This window comes from Pseudorca crassidens, chromosome 17 (genome assembly GCF_039906515.1).
Source record: "Pseudorca crassidens isolate mPseCra1 chromosome 17, mPseCra1.hap1, whole genome shotgun sequence".
NCBI lineage: Eukaryota > Metazoa > Chordata > Mammalia > Artiodactyla > Delphinidae > Pseudorca > Pseudorca crassidens.
In genome coordinates this window covers 23,343,623-23,362,554 of record NC_090312.1, presented here as the reverse complement: position 1 = coordinate 23,362,554, position 18,932 = coordinate 23,343,623, and the positions used below count along the sequence as shown (strand labels likewise).

The 18,932-nt window shown below is 36.8% G+C and overlaps 1 protein-coding gene across 17 annotated transcripts in view; it reads right to left on the bottom strand.

The window, feature by feature from the left end:
- TRPS1 (transcriptional repressor GATA binding 1) overlaps positions 1 to 18,932 on the bottom strand; it is a 253,008-nt gene that overhangs the window by 179,234 nt on the left and 54,842 nt on the right. For all 17 annotated transcript variants that reach the window (XM_067711439.1, XM_067711441.1, XM_067711444.1 and 14 more), the window contains one exon: positions 10,310 to 11,436. In XM_067711439.1, the coding sequence (XP_067567540.1) occupies positions 10,310 to 11,436 (1,127 nt within the window). The remainder of the gene's footprint in view (positions 1 to 10,309; positions 11,437 to 18,932) is intronic.

Below are 18,932 nucleotides of genomic sequence, written 5' to 3'. Positions count from 1 at the left end.
TATTCTAGCTCGTGTCCATAGCTATTCTTGCATGTATGCTGTTTGGTAGTTAATGCAATACTACTAGCTTGTTCAGGAATTAGTTCCTGAAAGATTTGGGTATATTTCTGACTTGTGTCACTCTCAACAATAACTGAAAAGCCCTTCAACTTAATGCCATGTCCCCCCAAAATAAAAAGATTATTTTAATGCCTAGTATAAGAAACATTACTGAAGAATAAAAGTTTAGTCATTGAGAAACTACGTTAGTTTGGACTCTGCTCTAACCTACTGAATACATTTCATTTTATCAACATTAATATGAAAACCTCAAAAGGTTCAGGGAGTTTTCTCTTCATTTTTCAAGACCCACCTTAACTACCTTTTCATCCATAAAGACTTCCCAAATGACTCAAACCCAAGAGTAAACCTACCATCCTCTGAGCTACTCTGAAACTCTGTCATCCAGAGGATTTTTTTCACATTGCATTTTATTAAAATGAATGGCCTTTGATTTAACTGATGGCATAAAAAGATTTATTTCATCATTTAAAAAGCTCTCATTCACCAAATAATCATGTATGTCTTACTTTACAGTTATATTGTAATTGCCTTAAAATCAAGATCAAAGCCCACACATCTCTATATATCCCTTCCAGCTCCACCCAGAACATCCAGATAGTCAGTAAATATCCACTTAATAACCAAAGGAATGAACCACCACAGCTCTGGTAATGCTAGACTTAATATGTAAAGTCATAAAGCAGCAGAGAAATATTAAGAAGTACATAGATATTTTGCAGATGGTATATTTTGAATGGTTCTCTGAATAAACTCTTCATTATTTAAAAACTCCTAGAACTTCTAGCTACATGAAGCTCAACTAATTTAAAAGACACTGCAAATATATTTGCATTAATTTAAATTCTATACTCTGCTGCCAACTGGATAGCAAACATCCTCTTCATGCTACCTGAGGAAAAAAGATGTCAGTCTGTAGATCTCCCTACCATTATCAGTGCCAGATAAAATACAGGATGCCCAGTTAAATGTGAATTTCAGATAATAAACAAATAATATTTTAGTGTAAGTATGTCCCATACAATGTTTGGGACATACTTACATAAAATCTCAATTTTTCCAGTGCAAAACTTTAGACAATGAACACAATCAACTTTGATAAAACAGATAATCATCTTTTGCCTCCAGAAAAAACTACATCAAGCTGCATAAAAAAACCAACTTGTACTTAATTCAAGTGACTTAAAATTTCTTTGAGAAAAGATGTTTTATTCCTTATTCTACTTGACAGAAATTTCATGTGCTATAAAAAAGCATTTATTTCAGATCCATTCATATTTCAACCTTTTATCCTAGCAGTATCATTTTATTCATTAGTAGAGATTAAAAATTATTTTCATAATTCATAAAGAACTGAGGTTTTCTAGATTCTAGAAAAAAAATCAGCTAAAAGGTGCTAGTCGTTTGCTCTACTCTGATAATATTTCTGTATTTTGATTTTCATAACAAACAGCTCACGGTATTTGTGGAGTCAGCTCTAAACAATGCTTTGTTTTTTTCCTTTTAATGTCAACTTCCAGAGATTTATGCCATAACTTAAAAAGCTCTCCTTCCCCGAATAACTGTATTTCACTTTCAATAGTTTTAACCATAGTTTTTCTTCTTCAATGACTAAATGGACATCAGGGTAAATGAATAAATTATAAATACTAATCAATTAAGACTGCAAAGGTATTTTTTGGTAATTATGGAAACAAATACCTACAGATAAATTGTCACAAAGGAAGAGTAAATGAAGTGATTTAATTTAAATATAGTTCAGTATATGTGACAACTAATTAGTCATTTTTTGTGTCATAAGAGTCTACAGGTGTGGCACTTGAGGTCACTGCCACTGTTGAATGTTGGAATGAAAAGCATCTGAAAAGAGTATTTGAGGGACAAAAACAGAAAAGGAATTACAGATGTATAGGTGGGTAACCTATAATCAACTTTTAAAAGCTGAAAATTTAATATTCAGCCTTAGTCAAGTGCAAAGGAGTAGTCTACAAAATATAATCTAAGGAAAACTGAAATTCTGAATGAATAAGATTCCATTCAATCCACTCATCTTGTATTTTTATACTGAAATAATCTGATGAGTATTTACTTATTTGGAATAACTGGGTTCTTTTAGAAGGGCATGGGGTGATTTCACCTTCACGTGGTAGAAGAAAACACAACTAATGTCATAGCTGAAAAATCTCAATTTATGATTCACTTTCAAAAAGAAGATATCCCTACCAAACATTCAAAACAGAAAAATAAATCTTCCCATGAAATAGAAAGTAAACAAGAAAAGAGAAATAAATTATATAATATGAAATGTAAATCATGGCTAAAATTTATCTTATTCCATGACTCGATAACTGTCCTATACAAAGTCTTCAGGACCATTAAATCTGAAATTTCTAATAAATAATGTATCCAAATAAAGGTAGTGCAATTGTGGGTTATTTTCTTGATGGACTATAACACCTTGGGTAACTTTCTGTCTCACAATGGGAATTTTCAACTTGAACCATGATGTCCATTTCAAGGTTTTACAGGCAACTGATTTATTAGGTATTGTTTAAAAGAACACGACACATAAAATACACAAATCTAGATGTAACCATCTTGGTACTCACCCTTTTAGAAACTCTGTACTAATGCACTGTGTACTTAGCTTTTTCAGATGTGCTGATAATTAAGTGCTTATCATAAAATCTATTCTTCAGAACTAGCAGAGCACACAGTTCATGTTCCTTCCCAGAGCTCTTTTAAGGTAGAAATTGTGCAGTAGCTACATTAATTTAATCAGCTACTGCATCCACTGTTATTTCCTTTAGCCTGAGATATATATTTTATGTCTAAAATATTCAAACACTGTTTAAAAAATTTTAACGCATTCATAAATCCCTAAACAGACAGATGCTTGTCATCACATACACTACCAAAAAATGTGTACATTTTTCCACATTCTAGTCAATTAGGTAGATAATGACTATATCACTGATTTTCAAGTAGTTTTTTAATAATAAGGGAAGTTGACTATTTATTCAAATATTTATTGGATATGTGTATTGATGAGAATTGATGCCTCATTTTTAAAATTTTATCGTGTAATATTAATCGCACACATGTACACGTACATATATATACATTCATATCTAGGTTTAGCAAAAAATGAAAATGAACATAATCATAGGATCATAAAATATGATTGATATATTTATATATATTCTTTATCTTTATATGGAGAGATACAGAGTGACAAAGAGTCTATGTACACACACACATATATATATACAGAGAAAGAAAGAATGATATATTTATAGAGGGAAAATAATGTTTATGGTACAGTTCAATATATGTATATGAATGTAACAAATATACATGGTGTATACATATATAAATATGTATGAATATATGTATACAGTTTTGTTTTGCTAGTTTTTATGAACTTCTTTTATGAACTTCTATGAAATGGTATGAAGCTACAAATAGTTGTCTTTGATTTGTTTTTATTCGGTCAAAATTATAAGACATCCATGTTGTATTCAACTGTCATTTATTCAAATTCACTATTGTACAATATTCCACTGTATGACAAATCTATAAGTTACTTAACTAACCTCTTATGTATAGTTGAGGTTTTTTTCTTATTTGTTTTGCTTTTTAATTTTTGTTTCGGTTGTTTTGCTCTTTAAAAAAATACTACTTTGAACATTTTTGCACACGTTTCCTAGTGTTCCCATACAAGAAGTTTTCTTCTGAGGAGTGAAATTACATGGTCTTTGGGAATACGAGCATCTGACATTGCCAGAATTTGCTAAATTCACTTTATAAAATCATACGTACTGGCAATTTTTATCCATTTTTTAATCCATTATATATTTTTTGTCTTAACACCTATATTTCCTGGAATAAATAAAATGACCTCATTGTTTTCTTTGGTTAATATTTGCCTTGTGTGATTTCATCTATCCTTATCTTCCTGCTATGGACGTCTGATTTAATTACACTGAGTATAAGGGTGTGTTCTATATGATACTGTTTTTTTTTTTTTTTTTTTTTTTTGGTACGCCGGCCTCTCCCATTGCAGAGTACAGGCTCTGGACGCTCTGGCTCAGTGGCCATGGCTCACGGGCCCAGCTGCTCTGCGGCATGTGGGATCTTCCCGGACCGGGGCACGAACACGTATCCCCTGCATCGGCAGGCGGACTCTCAACCACTGCACCACCAGGGAAGCCCAATACTGTTTTTCTGAAATCTTATTTCTTATTGGCTTAGTATGTATCAAATTTTATAAGCATTTTATATCTGCTTGAAAAACATGTGCATTCTCTAATTGTTGGGTGTAGAATTTATGTATTTTAATTAAATCAATTTAAAAAAAAAAACGAACAGTGAGTTCCCTGGTGACCTAGAGGTTAGGATTCTGGGCTTTCACTGCCGTGGACCAGGTTCAATCCCTGGTCAGGGAACTGAGATCCTGCAAGCCACATGGCACTGCCAAGATAAATAAATAACTAAATAAATAAGTGTCTTAATTTGTTGCTCAAATATTTTATATTTTGAAAAAAATTTTTCTGTTCAACCTTTAATAAGGGAGGTTTCCTAAAATGTACTACTGTGATTGTGGTTTGTCATATTTTCCCTGTAGTTTTTGATCAATTTGTGCTTTACATATATATTTATTTGTATTTATTTTTACGTATTTGTAATTATTATATATCCCTGATGAACTGAACCTCTTATCATTAGTAATGACTTTTCCTGCATATGCTTTTTGTCTTAGTCTAAATTGTATGAGATTAATAAAGCTACCTCAATTGTTCTTTCATTTATATTTACGCCTATAATTTAGTCTATTTTGCTCTTTCAAACTCTCCATAGCCTTATGCTTTGAGTGTGTAACCTATAAACAGCTTATAGTTAAATTTTTTTTAATATGTCTGATAATATCTTTTAAGTGGAAAGTTTAACCCCCACAGATTCATTAAGATTTTTGATATCTGGACTTTTTTTTTTACCATCTTCCTTTAAAAATTCTATTTGTCTACTTTTTCCCACGTATCCTCTAAAAAAGGATACATTAAAAAAAAGATTGAATTTTATGGGTGTTCTTTATTTTGTTGTCCATTTTTCTCCTCTATAGCTTTGGAAGTTATGTACTCATTTCCTACTCTTTCACTAGTTATCCCTAAAGTTATCAAAATATGCATAACAAAGTCCTAACTCACTAACTCCAGACAATTCAAGCACTTTAGAACACCTTAATTCTGATCAATCTCCCTGCAAACTCACATAATAGTGTTGCCCAATAACTCAGTCTATCCCTTTTTAACTGCATAAATTAGGCATGCTATGGCTGTTGAGACTTACTCACAGTTCCCTGGTCTTTGTTTATGTGAAAATGTCTTTGCTCTTATTTTTGGAAGGTAGTTTTGACAGGCAGGCAATCCTAGGTTGACTTTTTTTTTTTTCTTCAAAACTGAATAGTATTCCTCCGTCTTCTGGTTTCCATTGTGGCTGATAAAAAGTCTACTGTTAACCTAATAGTCTTTTTTGAATAGTTGAGCTGTTGTTTCTCTTTAGCTGCTCTAAGGAACCTCTCTGCCTTAGCATTTCAATTTTTACTACAAGATGTCTATGACTGAATTTATTTGTGTACAGATGGCCCCCAACTTATGATGGTTCGACTCACAATCTTTCAACCTTAGGATGGTGCAAAAACCATATGCAGTCAGTAGAAACCGTACTTTGAATTTTGAATTTGGATCTTTTACTGGGCTAATAATACGCAGGATACGTGGTACGATACTCTCTCATGATGCTGGGTTGAAGAAGGGAACCCCAGCTCCCAGTCAGCCACATGATCAGGAGGGGAAAAAACCAATACATTTACAACCATTCTGTACCCAGACAACCATTCTGGTTTTCACTTTCAGTACAGTATTCAATAAATTACATAAGATAGTCAACACTTTATTATAAAATAGGCTTTGTGTTAAAAGATTTTTCTCAACTATAGGGTACAAGTGTTCTGAGCACATTTAAGTTAGGCTAGGCTAAGCTATGATTTCAGTAGGTTAGTTGTATTAAATGCATTTTTGATCTACATTATTTTCAATTTATACTGGGTTTATTGGGACATAAACCCATCATAAGTCGAGGAAGATCTACATATTCTGCTCAGTATAAGCTATCCTATTTTGTACCTGTGTGTTTATGTCTTTCATCAGTTTTAAGAACTCATCTGCCATTATCTTCTCAAATATTGATTGCTTATCTTCCATTCAATATTCTTTTCTTCTGGGACTCTAATTAGATGCATGTCAGAACAGCTTCTTGTATTTTCATATCTTAATATCCACTTTTGATATTTTCCATCCCCTTCCCCTCTCTTAAGTATTCTGGCTAATAACTTCAGATTTAACTTCTGATTAACTCATTTGCTAATATATTACTTAACTTATCCATATGTTTTAAATTTCAATAATTAGATTGTCCATTCAAAAATGCTATTGTTTCTTTTTTGAATATTCCTGGTTATTTATAGTCTCATGTAGCTTGATCAATTTATAAGTGTAATTTTCATTTCTTTAAACATTTATTAATTATTATTTTCTAAATGAAAACTGCTGATCTGAAGCTCCTGGGTATCTAAAGCTATTATTTGCTTTTCCTACTGATTTCACATGTAGTGATTTACATCCACACTCATATGGTAAACTGCTGTAATGTGGAAGCTCATATAAGGTTTATCTGAAGCCATACATAACATGGAGGTGAAAACTGGAGTATTTTCCTGGAGATAAATCTGTGTTTACTTCTGACAGGAGTCAGAGGAAGGCAGTAATGTTGAATCACATTAGCCAACTTCAAGGTGCCAGCTTAGAGTGAAACTCATGGATTCAACGCCCTCTCTCTGCCAGTGACTCTGGGCTTAGTCTCAATATAACTGCAGTATCAATGTCAGCATTTTTCATCCATGAAAACTTGCATTCCCTGCTTGCTCTCCCCAGTCTGGGTTTAGCTCACTTTTGGTGAAGGGGTGAAGAGAAAAGCTTCAGAACTTACACTTAATTCATGGAAGTCTAACAAGTCACTAAGAAATTATGTTTTATCTGGTATAGTTGCTTTGTAAGGAGGTATTCCTCCCACAACTCCAGAAACACAAAGTTATAACACTGAAAATGTTGATTAGGAGAATGGTAGTCAATTAGAGAATGGGTACACTAGTTAATTAAATAATATATAATAAAAGAAATGGAGTGTGAGAAACAAACATGAGTGGAATATAACAATTCTGTCATGACGTGAACTACGGGGTATCATAAGTAAATATGAAACATAAAGAAAGGAGAACTGGCCAAGTTTCACTTACTAAGTGGATAATGTTGGCAGTTCAACTCAGGTTAAACTGGTTCTTTAGGAAAATGCTCATGGAATGAAATCCACACTGAGGTTTTTCTCTGATAGCTTTAAATCAACTCTCTTGCTTCTTAGCTGTAGTTATTTTATAGCTACATGATTTCACACATTGTACAGCTCTCCGTTTGTGCTGTCTTTTTTAGTACACTATAAGTCTTGTACATAAAGTATTCAAAAGCCTAGAATATAATCCCCAGTAATAACAGAATTGTGGTAAAAGTTTCCCAACATGAATAATATGAATAAATATAAATTTAACTAGAAAGATAGTATTGTGATGTGGTAAATTTCTCTCCTCCTACACTACCTTCAAAATGTAGCATTTGGGGGAAGTGCTTTGATAGCAGATTAAGTTTTCAACATTCATGTGACTATCTGTTTTCACATCCCTGGAGCCTCCACTGTTCAACTTTCAGTAGAGTTTCTTTATACTTCTTACCAAGCTGTGGCTCCTGAAACACTAAGTCTCCAAATTTCAAATATTTCTAAAAGAACTCAAGCAGAGCAACTTAAAGGACCTAGGATCACACACACTACATCAGGTTTTAAGAATAAGTGCGAGAGGATTATAATGACCTAGAGACAAGTGCTGCTAATTATTTTTAATCTAATAAAATACTAAGAAGGTTGACTTAAGTTCAAAATGTACTTCCATTTTGTGTGTCCTCAGAAGGGTTCCAAGACCGTACAATAGTCAAAGATTAAATTAAAACTCACCATGGAGATTTCGACTTATTCATGACTACTGTGAAGTCAAAATCTCACAGGGATCTCATTTATTTAAATGTACTCAATGAGCACCTATTACCCATCCTGGCACTACTATGCTAAATCGTGCAGATACAGCAATGAACAAAACAGAACTAGTCTCTTCCCTCTGGAGCTTACTTTCATTACTGAATATTAATTAAACTCTGAGATTATTCAGTAATATTTTTATTCATATTTATTTCTTAGATTTTGTTTGTTTAACCAAAACATATGGAATCTCTATTTTTCCAGCCAAGTTTTCAACCAATAGCCTCAGCTTCCTCAAAAAAAGCCACTCATCCAAGGGATCTGGTATCTACATGCATCAGTGTGTGTGTGTGTGTGTGTGTGTGTGTGTGCGTGTGCGTGTGTGTGTGTGTGTGTGTGTGCGTGTGTGTGTGTGTGTGTGTTGGCTAATTTCTTCATGATTAAAAAAAGCCTCCTCCTTCAAAAAAAGAATGGGTTATCTAATTTCTACATCGCTTAAGAAATGTACATGCACAGTATACATACTAACAAGGTTCGGAAGGAAGCTAATGTCTGCTTGCCCCAGAAATAAATAAGCATGCAGCTAACATCAAAAGAGCCAGAAACACTCACTGCAAGTGTGAACACATATTTGATCGCAGGACTGTGTCTTTCCCAGGGCTGACCTTATAAATTAAACAGTGTAAATCTCAAGGAAGTGTTTTCTGAACGTTTAGATCCACTGTGAACATTAGGATGCCCTTCAAATTAACGTGTAACATTGTTAGCCTATTGCTGGACATAAACTGCTTCGTTACTGGTGATTGAGAAAACAGACACACACTGGTACCAACACACAACTTTTTAAAATAATGGGAGGAACTATTTAAAATCTTGGGATGTGAAAATTTAAATAACCAGATTTTTAAACTAGGATATTGAGTCTGCAAATGGAAAAGCCCTTAAAAATAGTAAATAAAGCTCTTGACTTTGATGCTTAGAGGCATGATAACAAGAGTACCCAATACTCTGGAAGTAATAACTGAATGCACTATGCTACCAGGATTCTGCTAAATCATAAGTTCCATAAGGGCACTATGTTTATGTTCTTTTCTCCTATTTTATAATCAATGCCTGGCACTATGTGTATTTTTGGAGTTAATTAGTTAAGAAATGAATACATAAATGAAATAAAGATATGTATTCTGGGGCTTCCCTGGTGGCGTAGTTTTTGAGAGTCTGCCTGCCTTTGCAGGGGACACGGGTTCGTGTCCCGGTCTGGGAAGATCCCACATGCCGTGGAGCGGCTGGGCCCATGAGCCATGGCCGCTGAGCTTACGTGTCTGGAGCCTGTGCTCCGCAACGGGAGAGGCCACAACAGTGAGAGGCCCGCCTACCGCAAAAAAAAAAAAAAAAGATATGTATTCTAAACTCATCTCTAGAAAGTATGAAAGATTAATTGGGAAAGTTAATGTTTATAACAAGAATAAGATGAAAGCAGAAGGAAAACAGTAACACACCTTACATCTATTTACGAATCTGAAACAACGTAAGCAGGTTTACTCGCTCAGAGTGTACAGAAACCCAAAGTCACACATATTACAGAGTTCTCTGCTTCACATTACTGTCTGTACGCAAAACAAGGATGTTGCTTAATTTTTTAAAACTAGAAGAATGTCCAATTTCATTTTAAAAGAAAAACGAGCAACATGTTCTCAAGCGGATTGTTTCCCAGTTGGAATAGAGAATAGTACATATTATAGCGGCATCTTTCATTTGGAAGCCGCTCCACCAAAAATCATGGGATGTGGGGTCATACTTAGCAAGGACAGACAAATGAATTGCGGTAAAACCAGCAACATTACCAGCATCACTGAGAATTTTAAAATATATTCAGTAGATGGTATAAAACAGGTATGAATCATAAGAGGAAACAGTTTGAAACAAGTGACCAAATTAAAATCTGTGGTTATCACATCTACCAATATAGAATCTGCAGTCTATGATCTTACAGAACATGATCTTGTTCTATAACTGCCCAAGGTCACCACAATCACTCCCCAAAATTCTTGGGTCAGCCCTCTGGATACTTTCTATCATTTTCTCACTATTTTTCCCCCGTACGGCTTACCTGTAGTGTCGGGAAATCTCTTCTTCCACCTGGGTAATGAAATCACATTTGGTACATGAGTGTTCTTTGCTTTCCTTGACAGCCGGCTGCCCATCCGATCCTTGCAGGTGATTGCCTTCTTGTTTGACGTCCGATGCTTGGGACTCATGCACGCTCTCGTAATGAAAGAGGAGCACGTCCACGTCGGGGGTGGAGAAGGAACATTGGTGGCACTGGTGTTTGACTCTTGAGCTTCCGGCCGCCCCCGGAGACAAGTGCAAAAGCAAGAGCGCACAGTGGGAGCAATTACTTTTCCTACAAGCAAATGGATAAGTAATTTCTCCAAGGTGCTTTTCTGGGCTGCAAAGGCCTCTGGGACAGAAGGGACAGTGTTTAATGGTACACTTATGAATGTTATGGAGCTGTTGATAATGACGGAGAAGTGGCCCCACGACAATAACGTCGGGGCCATGGCTTTTGGAATATCTGAAGTCGCAAAACTGACAATTGTAGCTCGTGACCATATTATCCTCTGCTCCCTTGCTGGAGAAGTCCTTCTTCTTTGCCCCACTAGAGCCCTTGTCTGCCTTGGTCATTGGCTCCCCTTCTGCACTTTTGGCTAGATCATTCTGATTAATGACAGAGCCCCTGGACAGCTTGTCATTCAATTCTGGGTTAAGGCCACCTGACTGTGCTCCTCCATGCTGCTTGCCATAATGTTCTAGTAGCTTAAGTGAGCTTGATGACTCGCAGCTGAAACTACAAAATTTACACCAGTAGTAACTGGTGGCCTCTGTACCATTCTGTCTTGAATCAAGGGGTTTGATGGGCACCGAGTAACCAACAGGCGTGTCATCTCCTGCCTTGACTGTCATCTTGTCCTGCCACTTTCCCAAGTCTCCGGAATCACTGGACCGAAGTGCAGGGATGGATTTGTTAGAGTTCTTCTCCGAAGGTTTTGCACCCTCAGAGGAGGGGAGAGAAGCTTTTATTTTGTTCGGGTGAGTCTGAAGAAAATGTTGTTCTAGTTCCGTTGATGAGTTGCCCATATAAGTGAAATTGCAGAATTTACAGCGGAAGTACTTGGTGTTTCCTTGGCAGTCTGGTGTTTTCCGTCCAATGCCAATGAATGTTCCACCTGAAGTAACCTGGCATGGAAGAAATGGATGTTACTTTAAAGGTATCATTAATTCAGTGCTTTTTGTGGGAGGGAGGAGGTGACACTGCCAAGTATCCCACATCCAAAAATACAATAGTACTTCTGCTTATTATGAAATCACTTGAATAATCAGAGCCAAAGAAATTCACTCTTCATTACGCAACAGCAACTCTATGAGAGGCTCATTATGCAAAAATTTTTGGCCAAAGTACCTGATGAAGGTAAGTTATAAAAGTACTATAACTAATGCAAAGGATTTAATAATATATACTTTAAAAAAAAAAAAAACTACGAAGAAGACTTCCAATTAAAGAGGTTTTACTACTGTCTCCTTCAAATCCCGTGCCCGCGGAAGCAGCCAAATCACGTGGGATTTCTTCTCACAAAGCTAAGGGTTGCCATCAAAACCAGGGGCAGCTGCTCAGAGATTACTCAACGCAGGCGTCCTCCAAGGAAATCCTCTGTTCAGTACCTACAGCAGTAAGGCTGCAAAGATGAAGTCTATCTTTTGGGTAAAATAAAGGTGCTAAATGACCACACAAAATGGCTTATGGTTAAAGCCCGAGAACGCACAATTAGACTGAAAGTAAAATGAAATCATCGGTGGGCTTGAGATCTTGGTGAAGGAGGGTCGATGTGAGGAGTTTAAAATGTTTCCTCATCTAGGACAAATGAAATAAAGAAAACCTTCCAGGGCTTTATTTGATTAAGGCTCTGTCTCATAGAAAAGACTCAGCCCCTCCCATGAGCGGGTCATGGGGACAGTCAAGGGCCAAAATAAAATAATTTCACCATAAAAATCACCAGAGCTCTGTCTTCTATCCAAAATTATAAAATTGTGTATAGTGTTAGGGCAATGAAGGCCTTCAAGGGGCATTTTATCTAAACCTCTTCTCTGGGTGAAGAACCACATCAGGCAGCATGACTAAGTGCTAGCATCCAGCAGCCAAAATTCACTGTTTAGGAGAGTTTTTGACAGAAATGCTCCAAAGGGGGAGAAATTTCCTCTTTCAACAATCAGGGAATTTTTGAATTTTTCCAGCAACCAGATGCAACAGATTAAGCACGTGGCATAATCGTGTTCTTCTTCCACAGCTGCTCAAAAATGACATGTGTGATCACCGCTCACATCCAAATCACTCCATGAGGAAAGTCTCGAGCATCTCAAAATCATTTAAAAGATTCTCCTTAATATGCAAATAATATTCCTTTAGCGCACTGAGAGACACAGTTGTTCTCTACTATACAGGACTAAGATTGAAGTCCGTTCTGTCACTTAAAGAGAGGTGTGACCTGGATCAAATTACTTAACCTCTCTGGCCAACAGCTTCCTCACTGGGGGCCACCTTTAAACTTACTTCCAATATTACAGTTGGAGGCAATGTGCATGAACACATCAACAGCTCATTTACTATACATTAAGATTAATAAATTATGAAGTTCTCCCACAGCCGTTAATCGAAGGATGACAATGTTCCACTTTAAACAGTGTCTATATTCACCATGGCAAACACCCAGATTTCAGTCTGTTGACAGCAGAGCATTATCTAAAGCAGAAGGGCAAGAATGGGGGCACCCTCCTAGGCAGGAACCTGACAATTAATCATTGGTGTAAAGGATGTCAAAGTCAGACTACACAAGGTAAGTCTAACACCATTCTAACCTCACACTTTAGTGACCAAAGCAAATAAAATCTGCACTGAAATGTAATGCATAATATTGCAAAATTCATCCATTTCCCAATTCGCTAGAGGTGAGAAGAACCTTGTTTTCAAAAACAAAATGAACCTTTCAATGGGATGCCACCTACTCAGGTACTTGGTTCAGGAACTTCAACTTGAATCAAAAGGAGCAAATTCAGAACTATCCCAACCTTCTCTAACGTGAGCAAAGAAAGCTAGTGTACAAACTCCAGAAATGGAAATTTGCTTCTCTGAGCTACCACATTGCTTCAGAGCTGCTGAGTTTCCTTAATAGAAAATGTTTTTAACTTCTGCTTGTAGAACGGGGATTCCTGAGAAACCATGACACATCATCACTGTTTCTTTGATTTTGCAATCTTCAGGCCTCACGTTCCATGTCCACACTGAGAGGGCCGAGCAAAGAGCACATACAGTCTTAAAAAAGCCCTAAACTTATGATTTTGAAGGGAATTTAAAGCATCACAACATCCCTTCCAGTATTTGACATCAACTTTAAGAGTCAGAAAATCCATGCTAAGAAAGACTAGTATCAGGTGAAGAGAACATTTCATACCAAAAACTGCCAATAAATCATTTTGGTCTGGGATTAACTAAGCTACTATGAAAACTGAATTAAATCTTTAAAGTTGGCAGTGTCTATGTGTCTAAAGGTTGTGTGTTTAGCCAACTCCATTGTTTAGGATGCTTTTAATGGTTATGTACTTTATGCTGAAAAGTGCCTTCAGACTCCCCCCCTGCCCTTTCAAAAACCAACCAAGCAACCAAATAACACAAGGATCTAACTTAACGGCAAGAACAAAAATACTGACACTTGTACAGATTATCTATTTGCCTTCCTGGTAAACAGCAGTTAATCATATTAGTATTACATATTATTAAAAGCTAATATAGTATTAGAATTACACATCTTACATATTATAAAAGCCAACTTTGGAAAACATAATTACTCAGCGTTCTATTCCTTTTCTCTTTCCAAAATAGGGTTTTAAGGTTACATTTGTGGCCATTTCTATGCTATGTCTATGAGAGATGTACCTTAAGTCATGGTGAAATATGACTGTTGTACAATATATCATTTAACTGAATTCTGAAATAAATATAATTTATTATTTTAGGACACGATACCTAAGACTAAACCATACCCATTTCATGTTCATGACCCACGAATGCTGACTTAAAACAATTCTTTTCTAGGTTAAACCCAAATACACAGCAAGAACAGTTAATGCAAAATCAATGTTTTGCAGCAACAGTTTATTTAATCTTATTGCCAGGAAACAGCACCCACACATTCAGAGAATTATTTCTAACTTTCCAAACGGCTGAACCCAGCAAGGAATAGAAAAACTTATTCCCTAGCTATGGCTATACTAAAAAGAGATCACAAGCAGAACAAAGAATATAAACTTCAGTCTTTCTTCTTTTGCTAACCAGAACTTTAATGAAAACCCATAATCCAGTAGTGCCTTTGATACAGATATCCACATTTAAAAATTCCCATTTAACTGCAAATTCCGTTTGGACTAAAAATTACACCTATTCATTCATCTACTTAGTAGCTACTGGTTATTTAGCTTGTGCCAATCTCTGTGACAGACATCAGGATACAACAGCGAAAACCTAGACCACAACTCTGCTTTTAAATTACTTATACTTTAAGATCAAAATTTGTAGGTGGGCTTCCCTGGTGGCGCAGTGGTTGGGAGTCTGCCTGCCGAGGCAGGGGACAAAGGTTCGTGCCCTTGTCTGGGAGGATCCCACATGCCGTGGAGCAGCTAGGCCTGTAAGCCATGGCTGCTGAGCCTGCGCGTCCGGAGCCTGTACTCTGCAAGGGGAGAGGCCCGCGTACCACACACAAAAAAAAAAATTTGTAGGTAAAATCCTTTATTTATTTGTATGTATCTTTACTTGCATTTGTTTGCTCCCAAGGGAAGTTCTCAAGTTAAATCCTGTAGAAAGACACACTATTTAACCTTCTGGCACCTCAGTTTCATCATCTTTGTGGCTATAAATAATATTGTACACTTTGCCATTTTATAGGATTATCGTGAGGATAACGTGAGAGAATGCATCCAAAAAGTGACTTGCAAAAGTCTACATGACTGCTGGCCAACAGAACTCCTGAATTGACGGTAAATGTTCTGTAGTCCACACTGTCCAGTACAGCGGCCACTAGCGAAGTGCTACTGAACACTTGCAACAGAGCTAGTGCAACTGAAGAAGTGATTGTTTTTAATTATTTGTCATTTTTATGAATTTTTCATAAATTTAGTTTTAATGAATTGGAATTTAAATAGCCCCACGTAGCTGGTGAATACCATATCAGAGCACACTCTACAGTATGATTCACACGAATGGGACTATTATTTAATAAAATGAACTATCTCTGAATTTCTCCCACCAATGAAATGAAAAGACTAAACAGAAGGGGAAGTGGTAAAGTCAAATTCAAATACTTGTCACCCCTAGTATTCTTAGCTGTAAACGTAAAAGTTCAGTTCTGTTGTTACTAAGCTAATGCTTTCATTTACATTCCTTCTTGGACTGAAGGAATGGTATTACATTCATCTTTGGAAGTAAGCAGGAGCTCAATACACTTTGGTTGAATGAATGAACTAGTTATTGGAGATGTGAAATCTCCCACTTACTTGGGCTATGGGAGCTATACTAATTCACGGCCCTATTATCATTGACTCAACCTGACATATGGGTTTCTTCAAAAAACAAGACAAATTGCATCTTTCAACCCAAAAACAAACGACTATGGGGTCATTCGCTTGTGAATTAGAGCTATACAGGAACACCCAAGATACCTGTTAAGGCATGAAAAAGAACAAATTTTAAGTTGTTTTTCACTGATTGAGCACTGTGATGTCTTTTTATTCTATTTTAACCTCAGTTCTAAAAACTCTTCCTTCCATGTAGTTTGTTCCATGCGTTTCATTTATAATTTATCTACATATGGCTTTTCACAAAAATGTTTCACTATAGAAGTTAAAAATATAAAAGGTTGGCTTTTTTTCAAGGTCTTTAACCTCAATTTAGCTCTTTCCTCCTAATAATATGGAACAAAACCTAGTAAGAATAGGATCTAAAAGAATATGTCACAGGGAAAGATCTTCTAAAGCCTCAGAACTCTTAAAATGACACTTTAGCAAATGTACTTATTTTCAATGGAACAAAAAGAGTTGTTTGAACTAAACACAAACTCTTCCTCAGATGTGGTTCATACTCAAGGACTGTAATTGATAGCAACAGAGACAATTAGGAGGGTACTAATTTAAAAGGACTTGAGGTTACAGGCTGATCGTCAAAAAAAGTCAAACCACGACTGTAAAAAACTAAGTTGTTAAAAATCACTGTTCAAATACTGAAGTCACAAATAACGTGAAGAAATCTGTCAGGGCCAATCTTGGCTGAAAATAACTAAATCCAGAATCTATGTGCTAATCTACATAGGGAATGTTTCCGCATTGCACAGTTCTTTAAAACACACTGCAGAATATAGGGTGTGCCTCAACGATGTATCTTTGATGGAAATTAAGTATTTAAAAATTTCAATAACAAATCTAATTAAACGGCAGTCAGCTCAGTCACATGCTATCATAGCCTATTCTTTGTGTCGCTGGTATAAATCCCATATACATCTTTGTCATTGGATTTATAAGAGCCAGCTAATTTTTTGGGGGGTGAGGGCAAAACCTAAATTGGTAGAGGTGCAAATATAAGGATAAAATACTGCTTATCCTTAATTATCTACATTTTTATAATAAATGTTTTGTATTACAATAATAAACAGTCTATCCCAAACTGGTTTTCTTATTTTACTCAGCATAATATCAATCTAATTTTCTATGGTTATTTGGTATTTGGACAGATAGAAAACGGGTAAACCTTAAAGTCAGTCTCACTAATTTAGAAGGTAATCTTTTAGGGGAAAATATGCAAAAGAAAACTGAAAATGCAGTGCAAGTGGATGATAAGACTGAGTACGTTATCCACAGCGGTCCTCTCCTCCAGCTGATCTGCCATGGCCGCTGGCTCATAATGGAGATAAATAATAATTGCATGTTTGTTCTAAAGAGGGTCTTAATGAGAAAACAGAGTTGAATCACTGTGGAACATCCTTCCTCCAGGGAAGGGAGATTTGTGGCATGCTTACTATGTGCCAAGCACTGGGAGACACAAGGAAATGACAAAGTCCCAAACCCCCAACGTGTCTGCATTTTAGTGCATAAAGTTCCCAGGTAAATAGATGACAACAGTGGAATATGTGCTTCTGCTGAAAGCTGTACCAAGTTCCATGACCACACAGAGGAAAAGCCCCTAACTTACACCGACTGGTCCACAAAGACTTCCGGAAGGAGGTGACAACTGAGCTGTGGACAGATGAGTTGGCATTTGGGATGAGCCTCAAAGGCAGTGATCTCAGAAAGGTTTCTCAGGTGCAGGAAACAAAATGAGTAAAGCATAAATGAGGATGAAACAGTGCAAGTTGCTTTCAGGAAATGTGGAGGAAGTTCGGGGGTGAGAGAGAATTTGGAAAAGTGATGTCTTAATGGACAGTCTACACTGACTTACACAAGTATAATTAAAACGATCTACTTTTTTTATAGAAAGTAGACCTATACTTCCTAAAGAACACAGGAAGACAGATCTCTAAGTGAAATTTTTAAAAATTAAAGAAAGGAAGGAAGGGAGGGAAGGAGGATGGGTAAGAGAAGAGATGGAGGAAAGGAAGGATAAAGAGGAAGCAGGGAGGAAAAAGAACAGAAAGAAACAGAAACCAAAGGAAGGCAAGAAGGGGGAGGAAGGAAGGGAGAGCAGATGAGAAGAGAAAGAACAGAAGGGAACAGAAAGTAAATAAGTAAATAAGCCACTAAGAATTTACTAAGTAAACATTAAGGGTGGTGCCACTGGCGGGGCGGGGGCGGGGCAGGACCTCTCTGGTGGCGCATTGGTTAAGAATCCACCTGCCAATGCAGGGGACATGGGTTCGAGCCCTGGTCCGGGAAGATCCCACATGCCGTGGAGCAACTAAACCCGTGCACCACAACTACTGAGCCTGTGCTCTAGAGCCTACGAGCCACAACAACTGAACCCACGTGCCACAACTACTGAAGCCCATGCGCCTAGAGCCCATGCTCCACAACAAGAGAAGCCACTGCAACGAGAAGTCTGCACGCTCGCCGCGACTAGAGAAAGCCCACACGCAGTAACAAAAACCCAGCGCAGCCAAAAATAAATAATAAAATAAAATAAATTAAAAAAAACAAAAAAGGGTGGTGCCAGGGAAAGAATATAGAAGGAAAGCCAGGACAAATCACTCCATTGTTTGGAGAGAGATACAAATCAGAAAGACATCCAGGAGAACTGACATTTCCGGCCTGACTGACTTGAAAATGGGAGTCTAGAAAAAAGGAGAGGAACACAAAGTTGTTTTAGGGAAGGAACTAACAACTTTACTTCTACACACGTCGACTTGGAGATGCCAGTTGGAATATCGAGGTGGAGCTACCTGCCCATCAGCTGGCAAAACAGGTCTCAGAACAAACGACTGTTAATTATTAAGATTCCCAATATGTTACTGGACTCATGAAAGAATGCAGGTGTTCTTTATCTTACATCAACAGGTCATCTAAATATTAAAGGAGAATGGCTGGACAATTAGACTCTCTTTGAATTCTCAAGCCCCTCATGGTAGTCCCCAGTTTCTTCACTTTCAGCATCTGGGGACCTCACACAGCTCTGAGCATGGCTGGGGAATGAGTACACTCAAGTT